Here is a 16,237-nt window from a genome sequence, read left to right as displayed (position 1 = left end):
ATCTAAATAAATAGCATAACATTGTGAGTCTAAGTGGATAATTGTTAAATAAATGGGAGCAAGAACCAAATGTAGATTAAAACATATACATAGAATATTTAATTAAGCATAAATAATTGATGAGTAAAATCTGATAATAAAAATCAAAAAGACAAGTTAAAACAGCTATGTGGGGTGGGGCTTCAGAAGTGCGGATCTAACAGCATGGGCCTTTAATTTAGGACTGAATTGTAGCATAGACCATCCTTCGACAAATATCTATCATGGCAGCGCAAAATCTGGCGATCGAATATGTGACTTCTGGGCTTTCGTCCTATAGTAATAGGGAGATGTTGTGTTGTTCTGAACGCCGAGGGAACTTATATAAGATGGGTTGGATAAACCTAGTTCGAATGTCTACTTACCTGGCAGGGGAGACACCTTGATCATGATGAAGTCATTCTGTGCATACATTCCTTAAATAAAGTCTATATATGCCTATAGCATGAAACTCTCAAAAGCCTTTTGGTGCTGAATTTCAAGCTCTGTGGGCTTGCTTTTTTGGTCAAGTTTTTTATTATTTCATTTTATAATGCATATATAGCAAAGAACAATTATAACAACAGATGAAAATTAAAAGATGAAAAACAAAACTATAAAATAGGCATAAGTGCAGTTGTTCATGGGTTAAAATAACAAAGTCCAGGTAAAGACTATCAACGTTATCAGATTATCAAGTACAGTTCTAGATTTACCAGGCTTGTCTTCAAAGAGTTTTGTCTTGGAAATGATGGTTCTTATATGCTAAATCATATAAAAAGTGTATGGAGGTTATAGTCCTTGTTGAAATCTCAAATTATGCATGGTTTTACCCCACTATACATATATTCCAGAGGTGAGTTGTACCAAGCATCCTGTGTAAGATTTTGGGCTGTTTTACATTGAGTTGCAATTACTGTTCTTGCTGCCAAGATCATATATAAGACCAATTCTTTTTGACAATATATTTACGTTGGTTTCATAAAAAAAATTCAGTAACATTAATTTTGGACAAGAAACAATAGTTTCTTTAGTAATGTTGATCATTTCTGTCAAAATTAAATTCCAGAAATCATGCACAGTCTATGGGCTTTTAGTAGCTACTGCAGTGGGCTTCCGTGGTTCTCCCTGAAGCCAACTGCTTCCTGATGTTTGAAAAAGTTTTATGTTGACCATGTTAAAGATAGATGGGAGTTGCATGAATCTAACTGGAAAGAAATTGCCAGATGCAAATGTCCAAATGCAATGTTTTATAGTCACATCTTTCAATTCGGCGCACACTCCAGTTTTTTTTATATATACTTCCAAACTTACCTTTCCTCTGCTCAGCAAGATGCTCTAGGAATCTGGCATTGCCTTGAAGACTGTGTTTCCCTATGCAGGGCAACAGCAGCAGTAGGAGAGATGGGGAAATGTGAAACATGGCTACTGGCAAAGGCAGATGAGAGAAGATGAGCTGGAGTGCCCTCAACCTCCATTTAAACACTTGTTCCACTTCTGAAATCTCATGATTTACTAATCTATTGTAACTCAAGTTCTGTAACAAGACAGTGTCAGTTTTACAAGAAAACTTTGTAGATGTGCTAATCAAAGTATCATTTTCCCTCTCCCAAAGGATTTCCTTCCTCTTCTGAATGTCCAGTGCTCACCAGATATTCATGCATTTCTTTGCAAAGCATTTGTGCCTGCCTGTTTGGATCAATCGCGTGTGATTCACCCATGCCGAAGTCTCTGTGAAAGAGTGTACTCTGACTGTAAACAAGTGATAAACACTTTTGGAATTAATTGGAATGAGGAACTTGAATGCAGCAGGTACAGTGTTTTTAATTCTCTTTATTTCCAATGGATTTTACTCTGGCCTAAGACAAAGTCCTAGTCCATACATTCATGCAATAAACTTCTCTTTGTTAAATATCAGCCTGTGTGCTTCCTCCACACAGATGATCTTCTGTATAAACGGATGCTCTTTGTTGCAATCCATTTGTGTGATGACACCCATCACCCCGAATGCATGCAGTTCTTCCATTCCCTCCCCTTTTTTGAGGAGGAACAATTCTGAATTGGACTCCCCAGTAGTATTTGTGATGAGAAGAGTGTGCCTGCTCTTTCAGGTTTATGAGTATGCCAGGTTTATGAGTATGCTTGGACCAAATGTATATCTGATGAAGTGAATAAGCAAATTTGCTTTGCATATATATTTCAACCTAGACTGTTCAACTTTTCCGTTCTCTTCTGTACAAGCTCTTTAGTACTTTGGATTCTTGCTCATCCATATAGGAAACAGAGGTCATTACAGGACTAGCATGCATGGTAGTTGGTAAACAGCAGTTGAGGTGAGGAAGACTGAAGAATTAGGAAAAACTCATACCTTGAGCCCCCATCTCCTCAAAGATGAAGCACTCTTGAAGGAGAACTTTATTGTTGCCTTTTCTTCTGCCATGGTCATAAAGCACATAATATGATATCGCCTATAAAGGACAACATGTGCATTTGGAGGCCACTTTATTTTAAAAGCATTTATAAATAGCTTTAATATTTTTTTAAAAATCTGTGTTATACAACATATAAAGCAAGTCATGTCTGGGTAGCTCAGTTAGTTAAAGCATGGTGCTGATAATGCCAAGGTTACAGGTCTGATCCCCTATGGGACAGCTGCATATTTACAGGAGGCTGGACTAGATGGTTCTCATGGTCCCTTACATCTCTACAATTCTATGATTTTATGGCTGCATCTCTTAGGCAAGTGTTTGGCCTCAGCTATACTTGCTTTGGAAAACTCTTACAATGACTACTCCAGTTCACTCTTCCTGGAGCTGCCTTGAAAGATGCTTAGAAGAATGCTGTGAGTTGCCTCTTGACTGGCAAAGGCCACAGCTATTTTAGCATACCTGTACTGGCTTTCTGTTAGCTTCTAGGCCCTGTACAAAGTGCTAATGAAAACTATTAAAAAAACCTACCTGGTCTGGGGTCTGCATAGACAAGCATTTCCTCTCATATGTACCTCCCTGCTCCCTCAGTGGGCATGCACTGCTTCAAAGGGCAATTTGTCCAGGGCTTTAATCCCTGCCAAATTGGCAAACAGGGACTGAATCCTACTGCCTTGGCTGCGCAATCGTGGAGCCCCTGATGGAGCAAGATTGGCCTGCAAGCTGGAGGCTCCTTGCCCTTGTAATTGAGGTTATGTTTCCTTTAAAAAAAAATTCCGTTTTTATTCTTTGTGATCCCAGTCCCAGTTTAGTTTGATAACCAAGCATCTGAAGTATGTGCTCTGAGCCTCTAGGCAAATAGCACTGAGTGGTCCCTCTGCATTTTCTCTCTTTCCTTTCTAGGTTGGAGGATTGTGATGAAACTGCTGCTGTCACTCCTTCTTTCACTACAAAATCTCATGACACTAAGAAGACTCCAGGACAGCCCAGAAGGGATTATGGATTTTGGTGTCCACGTCATCTGCAGACCTCCAGTGGCCAAGGCTACAAGTTTTTGGGAATTGATCAGTGTGCACCCCCCTGTCCCAACATGTACTTCAGTAATCATGAGCTAGACGTCGCCAAAAGCTTCATTGGGATCGTTTCAATTTTTTGCCTTTGCGCAACTCTGTTCACATTCCTAACATTTTTGATTGATGTTAAGCGGTTCAGATATCCAGAGAGGCCAATAATATACTATTCTGTTTGTTACAGCATAGTGTCTCTGGTATACTTCCTTGGGTTTGTCCTGGGAAACAGAACTGCCTGTAATAAGGTAGATGAAAAACTGCAGCTTGGAGAGACAGTTGTTCTTGGTTCTCAGAACAAAGCCTGCACAATTGTTTTTATGGCTCTGTACTTTTTCACCATGGCTGGAACTGTGTGGTGGGTGATCCTCACAGTCACTTGGTTCCTAGCTGCCGGACGAAAGTGGAGCTGTGAAGCTATTGAGCAAAAGGCAATGTGGTTCCATGCAATTGCCTGGGGCATGCCTGGCTTTCTCACCATTATGCTGCTTGCCATGAACAAAGTGGAAGGTGACAACATCAGCGGTGTTTGTTTCGTTGGCCTCTATGACCTGGATGCTTCCAGATACTTTGTCCTTTTGCCTTTGTGCCTTTGTGTCTTTGTTGGATTGTCTCTCCTCTTGGCAGGCATAATTTCTCTAAATCACGTGCGGCAAGTTATACAGAATGATGGCAGGAATCAAGAAAAGCTGAAGAAATTCATGATTCGAATCGGTGTCTTCAGTGGCTTATACCTGGTACCTTTAGTGATGCTCTTGGGATGTTATATCTACGAGCAGGTGTACAGGAAGATCTGGGAAACCACTTGGGTTTATGACCATTGTGTTAAGTTCCATATACCTTGCCCTTATCAGGTAAGGGTGAAATACTTGCACAATTTATACCTCAATAATTAAGAATATTGGTATCTCTTACTGCTGCTGCACATGTATGCAATGCTGGGGATTTGACTGCAGCAACAACTGTGATGCTGCTTTGTCTATTGTTCTTCAGTGCTACTAAAGCCTCTGAGTGGTCCTACCCTGGTGTTCAATGTGGAATCCAGTCTTCCTCCGATCAGTATTGTCCTAGAAAGTATAAACTCTGAGTACACAGCAATGTAATAAATTTCTCCTTAGAACCCTCCTTGAAGATGTTAGTGACTTCTAGCTATGATTTCCTAAGAAGAAAATTTTAAAATACTGTCTAAAACAACAGCAAAACTAATATTCTGCTAGACAATAATCCTTCAGATTTTACACCCATCTGTTCATATTTTAATATTGTTGCTTAAAACATGCTTTTCTTCCCACTAAAATAGATGGGAAAGTTATCTACATTGCATATTAAAGTGAGGTTTTAAGTTACTCAAAAATGGAAAAAAATGAAAACAGAAGTTTATACTTGTAGATAGCAACCTCTGATCTAGTTATAACTAGGGAAATGTTAATTCATTTTGGCTGCTTATGTAGTTCCCTCCAGATGTGAACTTCCATCCGCCCCAGGCAGCACAGCCCAATGGTCAGGGATTATGGAAGCTGTAGTCCCCAACATCAAGAGGGACCATTTGACTATCCCAACCTAGATGCATACTGCATTTATTCCAATATAAGGATTATTTAAGCAAAAATACTTATAGCAGAGCATTTCCTTTTTAGTGGTATTACTTTATTAGTTTATTACATTGAGCTTGGTCCAAGCTTTCTTAAAATAACTATTTACTCAAAATAATATTTCTGGCACCAGCTAGTTAATGATCCTCAAGCTAATAAAAATAGGCCAGGATGGTAATGGAGAGACCTGAATTGGCTAAGCTAATACAAAATAAAAATCTGAGCGCTAGGTAAGACAGACAAGTTAGCTCTTGAGTTAAATATCATTGCCCTTTTTTGAGCCTGTTCTTCACAAGAGTGGATTAATTTTGCAGCGAACAGCAGAAAAGACACTGGTACATACCCCCAAGGCACTCTGAAAATCCTGCCGCCTCTAATTAACTTCAGCCCATCAGTTCCATCGTCTTTCCTGTGTACTCAGATGACACAACTGTGTTACTGTACAGAGTATCACTAAAGAAATTGGTTAGTACTGAGCACTTTAGAAGAATTAGCTACACTTGTTATGCATTTCTCCCTTCTATACAGCTGTGGCCACATTTTTTGTGACTTAACTGTATCTGCCTTCAACATTTAAGAACACAGGCAAGTTCTAAAGAAGTTTCTTCAGGCTTCTCCTAAGGGATTTCTGGAATTGTAGTTTTGTGATGCTGGAGTAACTTAACTCTAAAGTGTTATGTTTTTTCTCTTATTAATACATTTTTCCTCCATTCTAGCAGGGGTTTCAATGCAAACCCCATCATGATCCTGGAGCAAGGCAAACTTCCACTCCCCACCGACTACTGGGCAGGGGGAGCACACCTTGCTCCAGCAAAAGAACAGTGGGGAGCTCACTTTAATCTCGCCATTGTTCCTTTGAAGTCATGCAGGCACTGGCCCCACAAATATGGCAGGTGTGGGTGCTTTGCCAGAAAGTGCCTAACAGGCCGAACTGGGACCCCTGGCAGGCCAAAGTTGGCTACAGACTGGGTTCCCTACCCTGAGGCTTATTTCTTATTTTTGTGTCATTTTCTAAATAAATTAAAATCACACCATTCAGTACTGTGTCATAGCATCATATTCTCCCTGCTTACACTTGCAGCATTTCATTTTCTGGAGTTTCGATGACAACATAATGTGATTAAGCTATTTTAATTGTGTAGCATAGGCACAGTATTCTCATTTGCTTAAAGTTGTTTAAGCCTGAGTGCAGCTTAGTTGACATAAAACTGCAAACTTCTGTATCACTATTCATTTTCTGCTTTGAAGTATAGGGTCGGAAAACCATTTTTCTATTGTATTTTTAATGAATGGTTATTGTTTTCCAGGTCAAGATATTGGCAAGGCCAGAAATAATTTTGTTTCTGATGAAATACCTTATGACTTTAATTGTTGGCATCTCTCCAGTTTTCTGGGTGGGAAGCAAGAAGACTTGCTCAGAATGGGCAAGTTTCTTCAACAGGAATCGCAAAAGAGAGTAAGACACATTTTTTTGTGGTAATATTTACTTTAAAAACAACAAGATAAAATTAGTGGGCACTGTTAATTGGTGTGTTTTAAAAATGTGTGTGTGAGAGAGAGAGACAGACACAGAGACAGAGAAGGAGAATGAATGTATCTTGGGTTGTTTCCTGACTTTGTTCATAGGATTGCAGCTTGTTAAAAAAAATCCCCACCCCCCAAAACATGTCTTTCATCTTTGATGTTGAACTTCCTGTTGTCATCATTGTTTAAGTGCCACCTCCTTCCTCCCTACCTCACATGTGAACCTGCTGTGAATTGGAACTTATGGGCAATACCATCTGCAAGGTCTAGAAGTGCCCTCGCACGGGGGATTTTTTAAAGCTACAGCTTTAAAAACTACAGTTAGCCAGATGCTGAATTTCCTCCCAAACCAAATCTTCCTTGGTAAACTGGCCATTTTTTCTCCTTTTCAAGAGAGACTGAGCAGTTTAATCCTGAGCAGCAGGGGTCTGACTTGGTCAAATTTTGTATCTGCTTTCTCACAGCCTGTATTATTAGCATGAATGTTTTAACGCTATGCCATATTTTATATAGTCTTTCTTGATGCTTGGCATTGCATAATTATTTGGAGATTGATCTCAGGAAGAGGAGAAATTGAGAATAATATTTTCTCTAAGGTCCCACGGAGTGGTCTGTTCTTCGGTTTAAATTCTTCTGGAGTATATTTTGAACAGTTTTATGTAGACTATGTGTAAGTTCCCTTGGGAATACTTTTTTCCATTACTCTCCTTTGCATCCTGAATTCTTAATATGGCTTTTAGATTTCTGTATTTCTTTCAATTTCTTTAGTCAAGGTTTGCAAGCAATTATCTTCAACTCCTTCAGCCCACATTCCTTTACAATGAAGATGTATATTCCTTTCCATATTCCTTCTTTTTCCATTATTGTATAGCTATTTCATATGTGTGTCTTAGCAAAGTGATGTTCTCTACCAAAATACAGACCCTTTTTATTACTCTGTTAGTTTGTCCCAGATAGTTAGTTTTATTTACCCACATCCCGAGTGTTGTTACTTTAAGGTAAATATTGCACTTTTTTGCACTAAAAACTTCTATTGCTTGCATGTGCAACCGTATTATGCAGTAATATGAAACCTGGAGCACCATTTCTGGCCACTGAGCGAGTTGCTGTGATTTGATGAATATTCCAATAGTTCAATGCATTAATGGCTACAATTTTGGCAAATGATACAGATTATGTGAGGAAAGTGAAAAGCCAGTTTCGGGCAACTTGGGATTCTGTGGTGAGGGCAGGCAATAAGAGTGAAGACTAAGGAGCAGAGTGGGCCAAAAGTGTAGAGCAGGGTTTCCCAAACTTGGGTCTCCAACTGGTTTTGCACTACAATTCCTGTCAATTCCACTGGTCCTGCTAGCTAGGGATGATGGGAGCATGCTAATCATGATAATATTGCATGTTAATCATAATCATATTAGTTGCAAGGGAGGCTGTTGCCCTGGTGTCCCTTTTGTGAGCTCACAGGTTCTGTGAACCGCCCTGAAACCTCCGCCTATGGGGCAGTATATAAATTAAATAAATAAAATAAATAAAAATATCTGCCTGCCTCTGTAAGTAACATGGTGTAGAACCAGATGGATCTTTCATTTGATTCACTAGGGAAGTTATTGAAGGGCCAAGAGATGAAGACATGGATAAAGATAAAATACAGGTGGAGAAAACCTCCCTACAGACCTAGTGTCTGATAAAGTTGTGTGTTTTCTGTACCAAGAGAGTGGCTGAGTAAGTAATAATTAAGGGAAAACTAAGTTTCTTGTACTTGCAGGACTGTGGCTCCAATGCTACTTGCATAGAATATTGAACATGGGCCTGTGGTGCCAACTTGGCAGTTAACTTGCTCAATGTCCTGGAGCAAATCATGCACTATCAAGTCCCTTCTTGTAATGAAAACATTTGAAAAAATGCAGTAGCTCTTAAAACGACCGCAGCATGATCTTGTGCACTAGATAAGATATTTCCACCCCTTTGTAAAGATGGGAGTGGAGCAATAAATAGTTTATAGACTTGCTCCATATAAATGGAGGGGCATCTGGCTTTGATACCCGTACATGTGAGAAGGACCTAGGGGTCTTAGTAGGCCAGAAGATCAACAAGAGTCAACAGCGTGATGCAGCAGCAAAAAAAGCTAATGCAATTCTAGACTGCATCAACAGAAAGATAGTGTCCAGATCAAGGGAAATAATCGTTACCACTTTGTTCTGCCTTGGTCAGACCACAGCTTGGACTACTGTGTCCAGTTTTGGGCATCTGGGTTTTAAGAAGCTGGAACATGTGCAGAGGGAAGGCTACTAAGGTGATAAAAGGTCTGGAAACCAATCCTTATGAGAAGTTGAGGGAGTTAGATATGTTTAGTTTGGAGAAAGCAGAGATTATATGACAGCCAGCTTGAAATATCTGTAGGGTGTCACATGGATAATGGAGCAAGCTTGTTTTCTCCTGCTCCGGAGGGTAGGTAGGACCCAAACTAATGGATTCAAATTACCAGAAAGGAGATTCTGATTAAACATTAGGAAGACCTTTCTGACATAAGAGGTGTTTGACAATAGAACAGGCTACCATAGAAGGTGGTGGGCTCTCCTTTATTGGAGATTTTAAAACAGAATGTTCATCTGAATGTTCATCTGACAGGAATTCTTTAACTGTAATTCCTGCATTGCAGAGGGTAGGACTAGATGCTCCATTGGGTCCCTTCCAGCTCTAGAATTCTATGAAAGAAAGTAAAAAATGAGTTAAGAGAGCAGTCTGTCACATCTTAAAATTGGTAGTTTTGACAATGACTTCAGCAAGATGTTTGCACATCTGAATGCAATTAGCACATCTAAATAGTTATGGAGAAGGGTTGTAATCACCATGTATTGTCTTCTCCCAATCAGTCCAATCAGTGAAAGCCGAAGAGTATTGCAAGAGTCATGTGAATTTTTCTTGAAGCACAACTCTAAAGCGAAGCACAAAAAGAAGCACTACAAATCCAGCTCTCACAAACTGAAGGTGATTTCAAAGTCAATGGGGACCAGTACATCTGTCACAACCAATCACGGAACTTCTGCCATGGCCATCGCAAACCATGATTACTTAAGCCAAGACACGTTCACTGAGATCAAAAGCTGTCCTGAAACATCTGAGAGAGAGATGGAAGCAGATGGAACGATCAGCCAGAAAGTGAAAGAGGAAGAGTTTGCCTGCAGCGAACAAAGTGCACTGCACATGTTACCTAGCCCTAAAGTGGCTTTGGAACAGCTAGAAAAGAGAGGGAAGGCAGACAACACACAGGATATTGCCAGCTTATCTGAAAGCATGAAAAGAATGGTCGAAGGAAGGTAATTGCCTTTCCCTTAATTTTATGTGTTTTTAACTATTGCATGCTAGTTGTTACTACCATCAGAAGAGAAAAATACTGCATTTTACTTTAAAATAGCAGGAAATGGAAAATAAATCTTGCAAACAAAGCTTTTTATCCCATGGAGCTGCATTATCTGCACTGGAGTGGGCACCTAAACCAATCTTTAAGCAAAAGTAGCTACATTGTCTTAGACACCACACCTCTGAACACCTGAATATAGAATGCAAGGTGTAATTGTTCAGATACTTTGCTAGAATTTAAGAGGAGACAAGCCAAAGTATAAGATATTAGCCGTGAGACCTCTAAGCAGTTCAGGAGAAAATCAAGGGCCCAGTTGGATGAATTGCTACGACAAAGACTCTGAACCAGTGTGGGAGCCTGTGCACTCCTGTTGGATTGGATCTAGGAGACCTGACTTAGGTTTGCACAAGGTGGCTCAGTGTCCTTACATTACAGTAATGCATCTATAAAAAGACTCAACTCCCACAAAACAGCATAAATATTGTAAAAATTTAGTGCACACTGATAAATTATGAAAACAAATGTTATTTTACTTTAATGAAGCTAAAGTGGTGATTTGGTCCATCTTGATACACAAATATTCTATTTTCATTAAGCCTTCCTTAACAATGTAGCCAATCATGTAGCAAAGACAAAGGTCCCATGCTCTTGGCGCTGAACCAGGATCTGGAGTTTGCTGGGTTATACTGTAAGAATCCTGATCAGTGTTTGAAACTCCCATTGTTCTAGGTGCATTATGTGACAGGGAATTTCATTAGTGCAAGCAGTTTCTGAGCCCTGGGCGCAGTACTGCGCCTAAGATTTCAGATTAAAACTGCAGAGTGGAAGGAAAGGAGGACCTTTTTCTGCCTTCCCCTTCCCCCTCTCTGAAGACTGGAGAAGAGACCCTCTGAAGAATATTAGGGAGGTGGGCAGGGGAAGGAGTAGACCATGTGAAAAATGGACATAGTATTTTAGCTGCAGTTCATTCATTTTCAGCCTTGTATTTTGTGTAGGCACACTTTTTTAAAAACATTCCATTGTTACTCCCATAACCTAGGTTTAAAGTACCATTTTGCTCCTAGCTTTCATTTCTCAATTTCTAACACTGATCCTGATGCCTGATTCAAAGACAAATGTAGCCTATGTTGTTAGTTCTGAGTGATAGTAGCGTTTCTACTAAAGGCTTTTTCCATCCCTGCTACCCAAAAGTTTTAGTTCAAAACTGCATGTCTAATAATTCCTGTCAAGTATGTGACCCATTTTTTAAACTTGAGTGTTTGTTTTGTTTGCAGCAGGGATGGGGAAACTGTGGCCCTTCAGATGTTGCTGGACTCCATCTCCCATCAGCCCGACCCAACATGTCCAATGGTCAGAGATGATGGGAGTTCTAGTACACCAACAACTAGAAGGCCATAGATTCCCCATCCCTGATTTACAGCAGTTATATAGGCTGCCTAGTAACATCATTCTCCAAGTAGTTCATAGGATCTCTTGTGTTTTAAAAAATATGTTTTTTCTTTCTGTCTTTTGTATGCATATAACAGGACAACTCCTAGAAGTGATCTAATTGAATCCCTTCCCCTCCAAGTTGGTCATCCGCACCTTGATGTTTCCCAGCCAGGCAGTCCCAAGGGGTCAGTCTTGTTTGCCCATTCTTCTTCAGATTCAAGGAAAGCTCAGGAGTCTGGTCACAGTTCAAATGCTTAAAAAGGAAAAATTGCTACGTGAGTCATTTCAGCTCATGGATGGAATCTGTGTTACACTGGAAATGACTGTTGCGCTCTGCTTTGCAAGGAGGTGCCACAATATCCTCCTTGGTCGCACTTCAGGTAAAACTAAAATTGCATTGTGAGGGGCTTAGCAACAGCTTCCTCTTCAAACTTTGGACATGTCCTAGCTAGCAGTAAGTTTGATGTGAAAAAGATGATGAGTAAGTAAGTACTGCTTTTTATGACCTTCATGTCAAACTGCATTGCAGTAGTGGAGATGGAAGGTATCTTGAGCTGTGTTATAAAACTACCACCTACTTCTAGCAATGCTGTTTACTGTATCATAAATAGGTGGGTCAGACAGGGGCAGGGGAAAGCTGATGCACCATGTGAGAATAACACCACGGTCCCATTCTTGGAGAATTGGCTTAAGCTGCAAAGTACAAGCAGTGACTTGAGCACCTGTGGCTGAAGTGTCTGCCTTTGCTGCTCTTATCAGCCAGCTCTGACCTGCAGGCCAGAGAAACCCTTAGCCTAGGTTCTCTAGTATGGTGCCAGTGGACACTACATCTCCCTCAGAAGCCCCCCTTGGAACTTACCAAGGTATCTCCCTATTTTGGTTTTCAGCGGGGTTGAATTTTTCATTTGTCTTATTTGGGGGGGAGGGGTTCTTTTGTGAAATGGGGATTTCTCAAATGCCCCTTTCTTATTATCACATCTGGCAAGTACACATGTACATCCACTTCTGATTTCTGTGGTCCAACAGCCCATGGGATGCTGCTGAGAAACGTAGTAGGGACATTTGCCTCTGCCCAAGCTGTGCAACTGTCTTTATGAATTACAACTGTATTGTAATAATACTGGGTGGTCACTGGTGCAGATGCTTCTGTGCAGGCATTTGTATTGGGTCTAGTAGACAAGCTATTTTTGTTATAAAAAAAAATCTTAGGTGCAATGGCTCATAATTTTTGGGCCAGTAGTAAAATTTTATGTTATGGTCTAAACACTGAAATGGAAAGGGACTCTTGAATCAAAACCAGTTTTGAAAGTAGCTACTTTTATACAAGTATAGCACAGATCAATTGTTTCTTTTACATGACAGGATGCTTTGTTATATACCTGTCTCCTACCCTTCATTATTATTATTGTCATTATGCTCAAGTAAGGTAAGGTGGGGAGTGGTGAAGCCAACCGCTGTTTAGATATTACAGGCAATAACCTGGCAATTTACTTAACCTCAGTATTTCTACTCAGGGTGGTACCTTTCAAATCTGAGGCTTGAGCACAATCTAATAGTAGCTTATATTTTATAAAGTGAGATTCTGCATAAATTGGGCATTGAACCCCATTCCCTTCCCTTTCTTTCCCCCTATCAGAATAGACCCTTGAGAGAACAAATAGACCACAGTACCTATGAAGCTAATTTCCTAGCCTTTTGTAGTTTTGAAGATCTAAGCTGTAACCTTCTATAAATATTTTTTTGTTTTCTATTAGCTTGGAAAATGGGGGAACTGTGTGTTTCTTTGCTAGAAGTCATTCAGTCCTGATCTTTGCATTTTAAACATCAGTTTTTTGTGATTTCTGAGTCCATTTATTGATCATTTGTTGATAAATCAGTTTTGAAGCATCAACTGATTAAAACAAGCACTTTCTACTATTCTAGTCTGCAGGTAGAATCTACAAAAACCAAATCTGTCTGGTTCTACCTGATATAGTTGCAGCTTTCTCCATAATATAGCACTTATTCCAGAGCTGTGAAACAGCCCCTGGGCTGCTTAGATATTCTGGGTCAAGGCAGTAAAGACCATTCAGACAACTTTAATGGCTCCCAACCCTGGTGCTTTAAGCTTATTCCCACTAGCCCTTGGGATTTCTGCACCATGTCCCTACCTGGCAATGATATAAAAAACATCCAGTAGTCCTACAGCAAAGCTTGCTTTCACTTGTTTAGGAAGAAACTGGTAGGATATCCTGTAGAAGACTGGAAATAGCAACCTTGTCTCTTTAAATTCAGTTGAATTCCAGCAGCTGGGGTTTGCTGCTTGTCTAGAAAGGTGCATATCAAGGACCCGGATCCTGCGATCAACATTTTAGGACTTTCTTTGTGTGCCCCTTCCACAAGAGGTGCAGAGGGTGGCAACACAAGAACAGACCTTTTCTACTGTAGTTCCCTGTTTATGGATTGCTCACCCCAAGGTGCATCTCTTTAGGCACCAGGTGAAATGTTTTTCTATAGCCAGGCCTTGGGCTGATTAACATGCAATGGATGGCCTTTTAAATATGTTTGTGAAAGTGGGTGGTTATTGGTATGTTTTTGTTACATATTTTATGTTCTCATTTGTATTTTTATGTTGTGAACCACCCTGTGATCTTTGAATGAAGGGTGGTATACAAATTCAATAAATAAACATACTGAGTGTATGTTTGTGCAGCTCTGAAGCACAAGGGCAGCACATTTATCAAGGAAAGGGTGTGATTATGCTTAGCAGGGCTTGGGTAAACTGTCCTGGGTATTTCCCCTTTGATGCTGAAGTCACTTGCAGTTTCACTGGATCGTATTTCCTCTGCATTCAATTTAACTGACCGTAGGCTCCAGTATCTCCAATCCTGCTGTGGCTCAGGAATGTTGTATTCTTTCCAGTCCCCTTGCCCTTTTGACTGGATGGCCCTAGTAACTAAGGTATTGCGGCACCGAGTTAGGTTGCGTGCATAGCAATCAAGCAAAAGAAGGCAAACAATTTGGATGTTGCAACAGTACTCTTGCCCTTTGCCGCTTCTCATAAAAGAGCAGAAGGCAGCACAGCCAAGTCTCTCTTCATCTTTCTTTACAATTTGTTCCTTTCACAGGTCGAGTAGGGCAGTTGTGCTTCCTTGCTAAAAGGCTGCAGAAGATGCCCCTATACTTTAGAATGATATTTCCTGGATTTTACACAGGGTGGTGTCTCCTTATGCCAAGCACGGCATAATGTGGTAGAGCCCTACATCTTTTCCAAGTCAGTTATAATGATAAAAAATGAGTCAAAAGCCTGTCCCACAATGATATACACTGTGCAGTTTACAATAGTTACATAATGTGACTTTGAAAACTGCATTTTGAAGACTAATCTGCTGTGGGTCTAGTGAAAGCTAATGTTTTGTGATGCACTAATTCTGGGTAGCAAAATAAATTAAGTTGTTTGTGTGCAGCCATCTTGGGATAAAAGTCCTCACCTGTTGTCAGGAGTCTATGGTTACAGTTACCCCTGTTGCCAAAGCAGCCATAAATTTAATGCTTCTCAGCAGCCAGCACCAATAAGCCACTGTAATATTTTGCTCCTTAAACAAAAAGTATCTGTTTCTCTTCTTCAGCCACTGCTGATGAGTTGCTAAACTTGCCTTGCTAAACCTGCCATGCCTTCCCCAGTCCTCTGACTGAACTGGAGGTAGCTGCTCCATCTTAGTCATTTTGCTTGTGTGCTCAGGTTCCGTAGCTGGATCAGGCTAAAGGCCCATCTAGTCTAGCATCCTGATCTCACAATGGCCAACCACATGCCTGTGGGAAGCCCCAACTTCTTCACTAGTACTCTCTCTGCACTTGTCATTCCTGGCAAGTGGTATTCAGAGGTGCAGTGCCTCCAACATTTTCTCCATGAATTTGTCTAATCCTCTTTTAAAGAAGGTGGCCTTCTCTACATCTTGCTTCCACAGCACCTGCTCGTTTATTTTAACTGCACATTCCTCAATTCCAAACAAAAAGCTGCCTTGATGTTGTTGAATTTAAAATTCAAAATAGAACAAGTGTTGAATTTCTAAATAGAACAAGTGTTGGATAATGCCGGAAGGGGGAGAATCTGTCCTGTAAGCACCCCTTTCATTCTGAATTGTAAGTGTGAGGAATATACATTACATTTGGCTCAGTGGAAAGAGCAAAGCACTGTGCCTTTGTTCAGATGCACTTTTTGCCATTCCTGCTGACTTATAGAAATTATTGTTGGCTACTCAGCCCAACTGCATTTTACGCTCTTTGGTAAGTAGTTCTAACAGAGACAAGGGTGATTATAACTGAGCTCTTATCTATGACACTAACATTCACTTGTTTTTATAGCTCTCCGTCTTTGTAAGTGGTTTTGTGTGTTTTTTAAAGAAAGCACTCCCAGTTTCTTTGTTTTTCAACATTCCACTTTGTGCAACATCATTTGGTTGTCTTGGACACCAAGTAAAACTATATTATAGAAAAGAAATGTAAACGGCAACTGAATAAGGAAGATAGTTCTGATGGATCAAATTGTTTCCTGTTATAACAATGTATTGAATTTTGAATGTATTATGTTCTCTGCATTTTACAACTTTGTAACTTATTGCCTTTAACAAAGACTATTGGTGGTTTAACTGGATATTTCCTTATTTTCAGAACATACTATTCTTCCAATAACTAGAGAGACTTTCAAAGTTGTAAATATTCTCTGTGGAAAAACAATTTTTCTCTTATTGGCACATCTGATTTTTTTAAAAAAATGTCTGCAATTTGGCATATGTATTTTTACTATTGGTCAATAAAGTTTTCTATACTGTAAAAAGTCACAAA

At 40.0% G+C, this 16,237-nt stretch overlaps 1 protein-coding gene across 5 annotated transcripts in view; it reads left to right on the top strand.

The window, feature by feature from the left end:
- The window catches only part of FZD6 (frizzled class receptor 6), a 26,776-nt gene extending 10,539 nt beyond the window's left edge, over nt 1-16,237 (top strand). For all 5 annotated transcript variants that reach the window (XM_083450551.1, XM_083450553.1, XM_083450552.1 and 2 more), the window contains exons 3-7: nt 1,634-1,830; nt 3,348-4,365; nt 6,411-6,559; nt 9,495-9,938; nt 11,509-16,237. In XM_083450551.1, the coding sequence (XP_083306677.1) occupies nt 1,634-1,830; nt 3,348-4,365; nt 6,411-6,559; nt 9,495-9,938; nt 11,509-11,671 (1,971 nt within the window). In that variant the 3' untranslated portion in view covers nt 11,672-16,237. The remainder of the gene's footprint in view (nt 1-1,633; nt 1,831-3,347; nt 4,366-6,410; nt 6,560-9,494; nt 9,939-11,508) is intronic.

This window comes from Podarcis tiliguerta (assembly GCF_965153285.1).
Source record: "Podarcis tiliguerta genome assembly, chromosome: 7".
Classification (NCBI taxonomy): domain Eukaryota; kingdom Metazoa; phylum Chordata; class Lepidosauria; order Squamata; family Lacertidae; genus Podarcis; species Podarcis tiliguerta.
The sequence above is the reverse complement of the archived record's forward strand: the minus strand, read 5'-3'. Positions and strand labels throughout refer to the sequence as shown.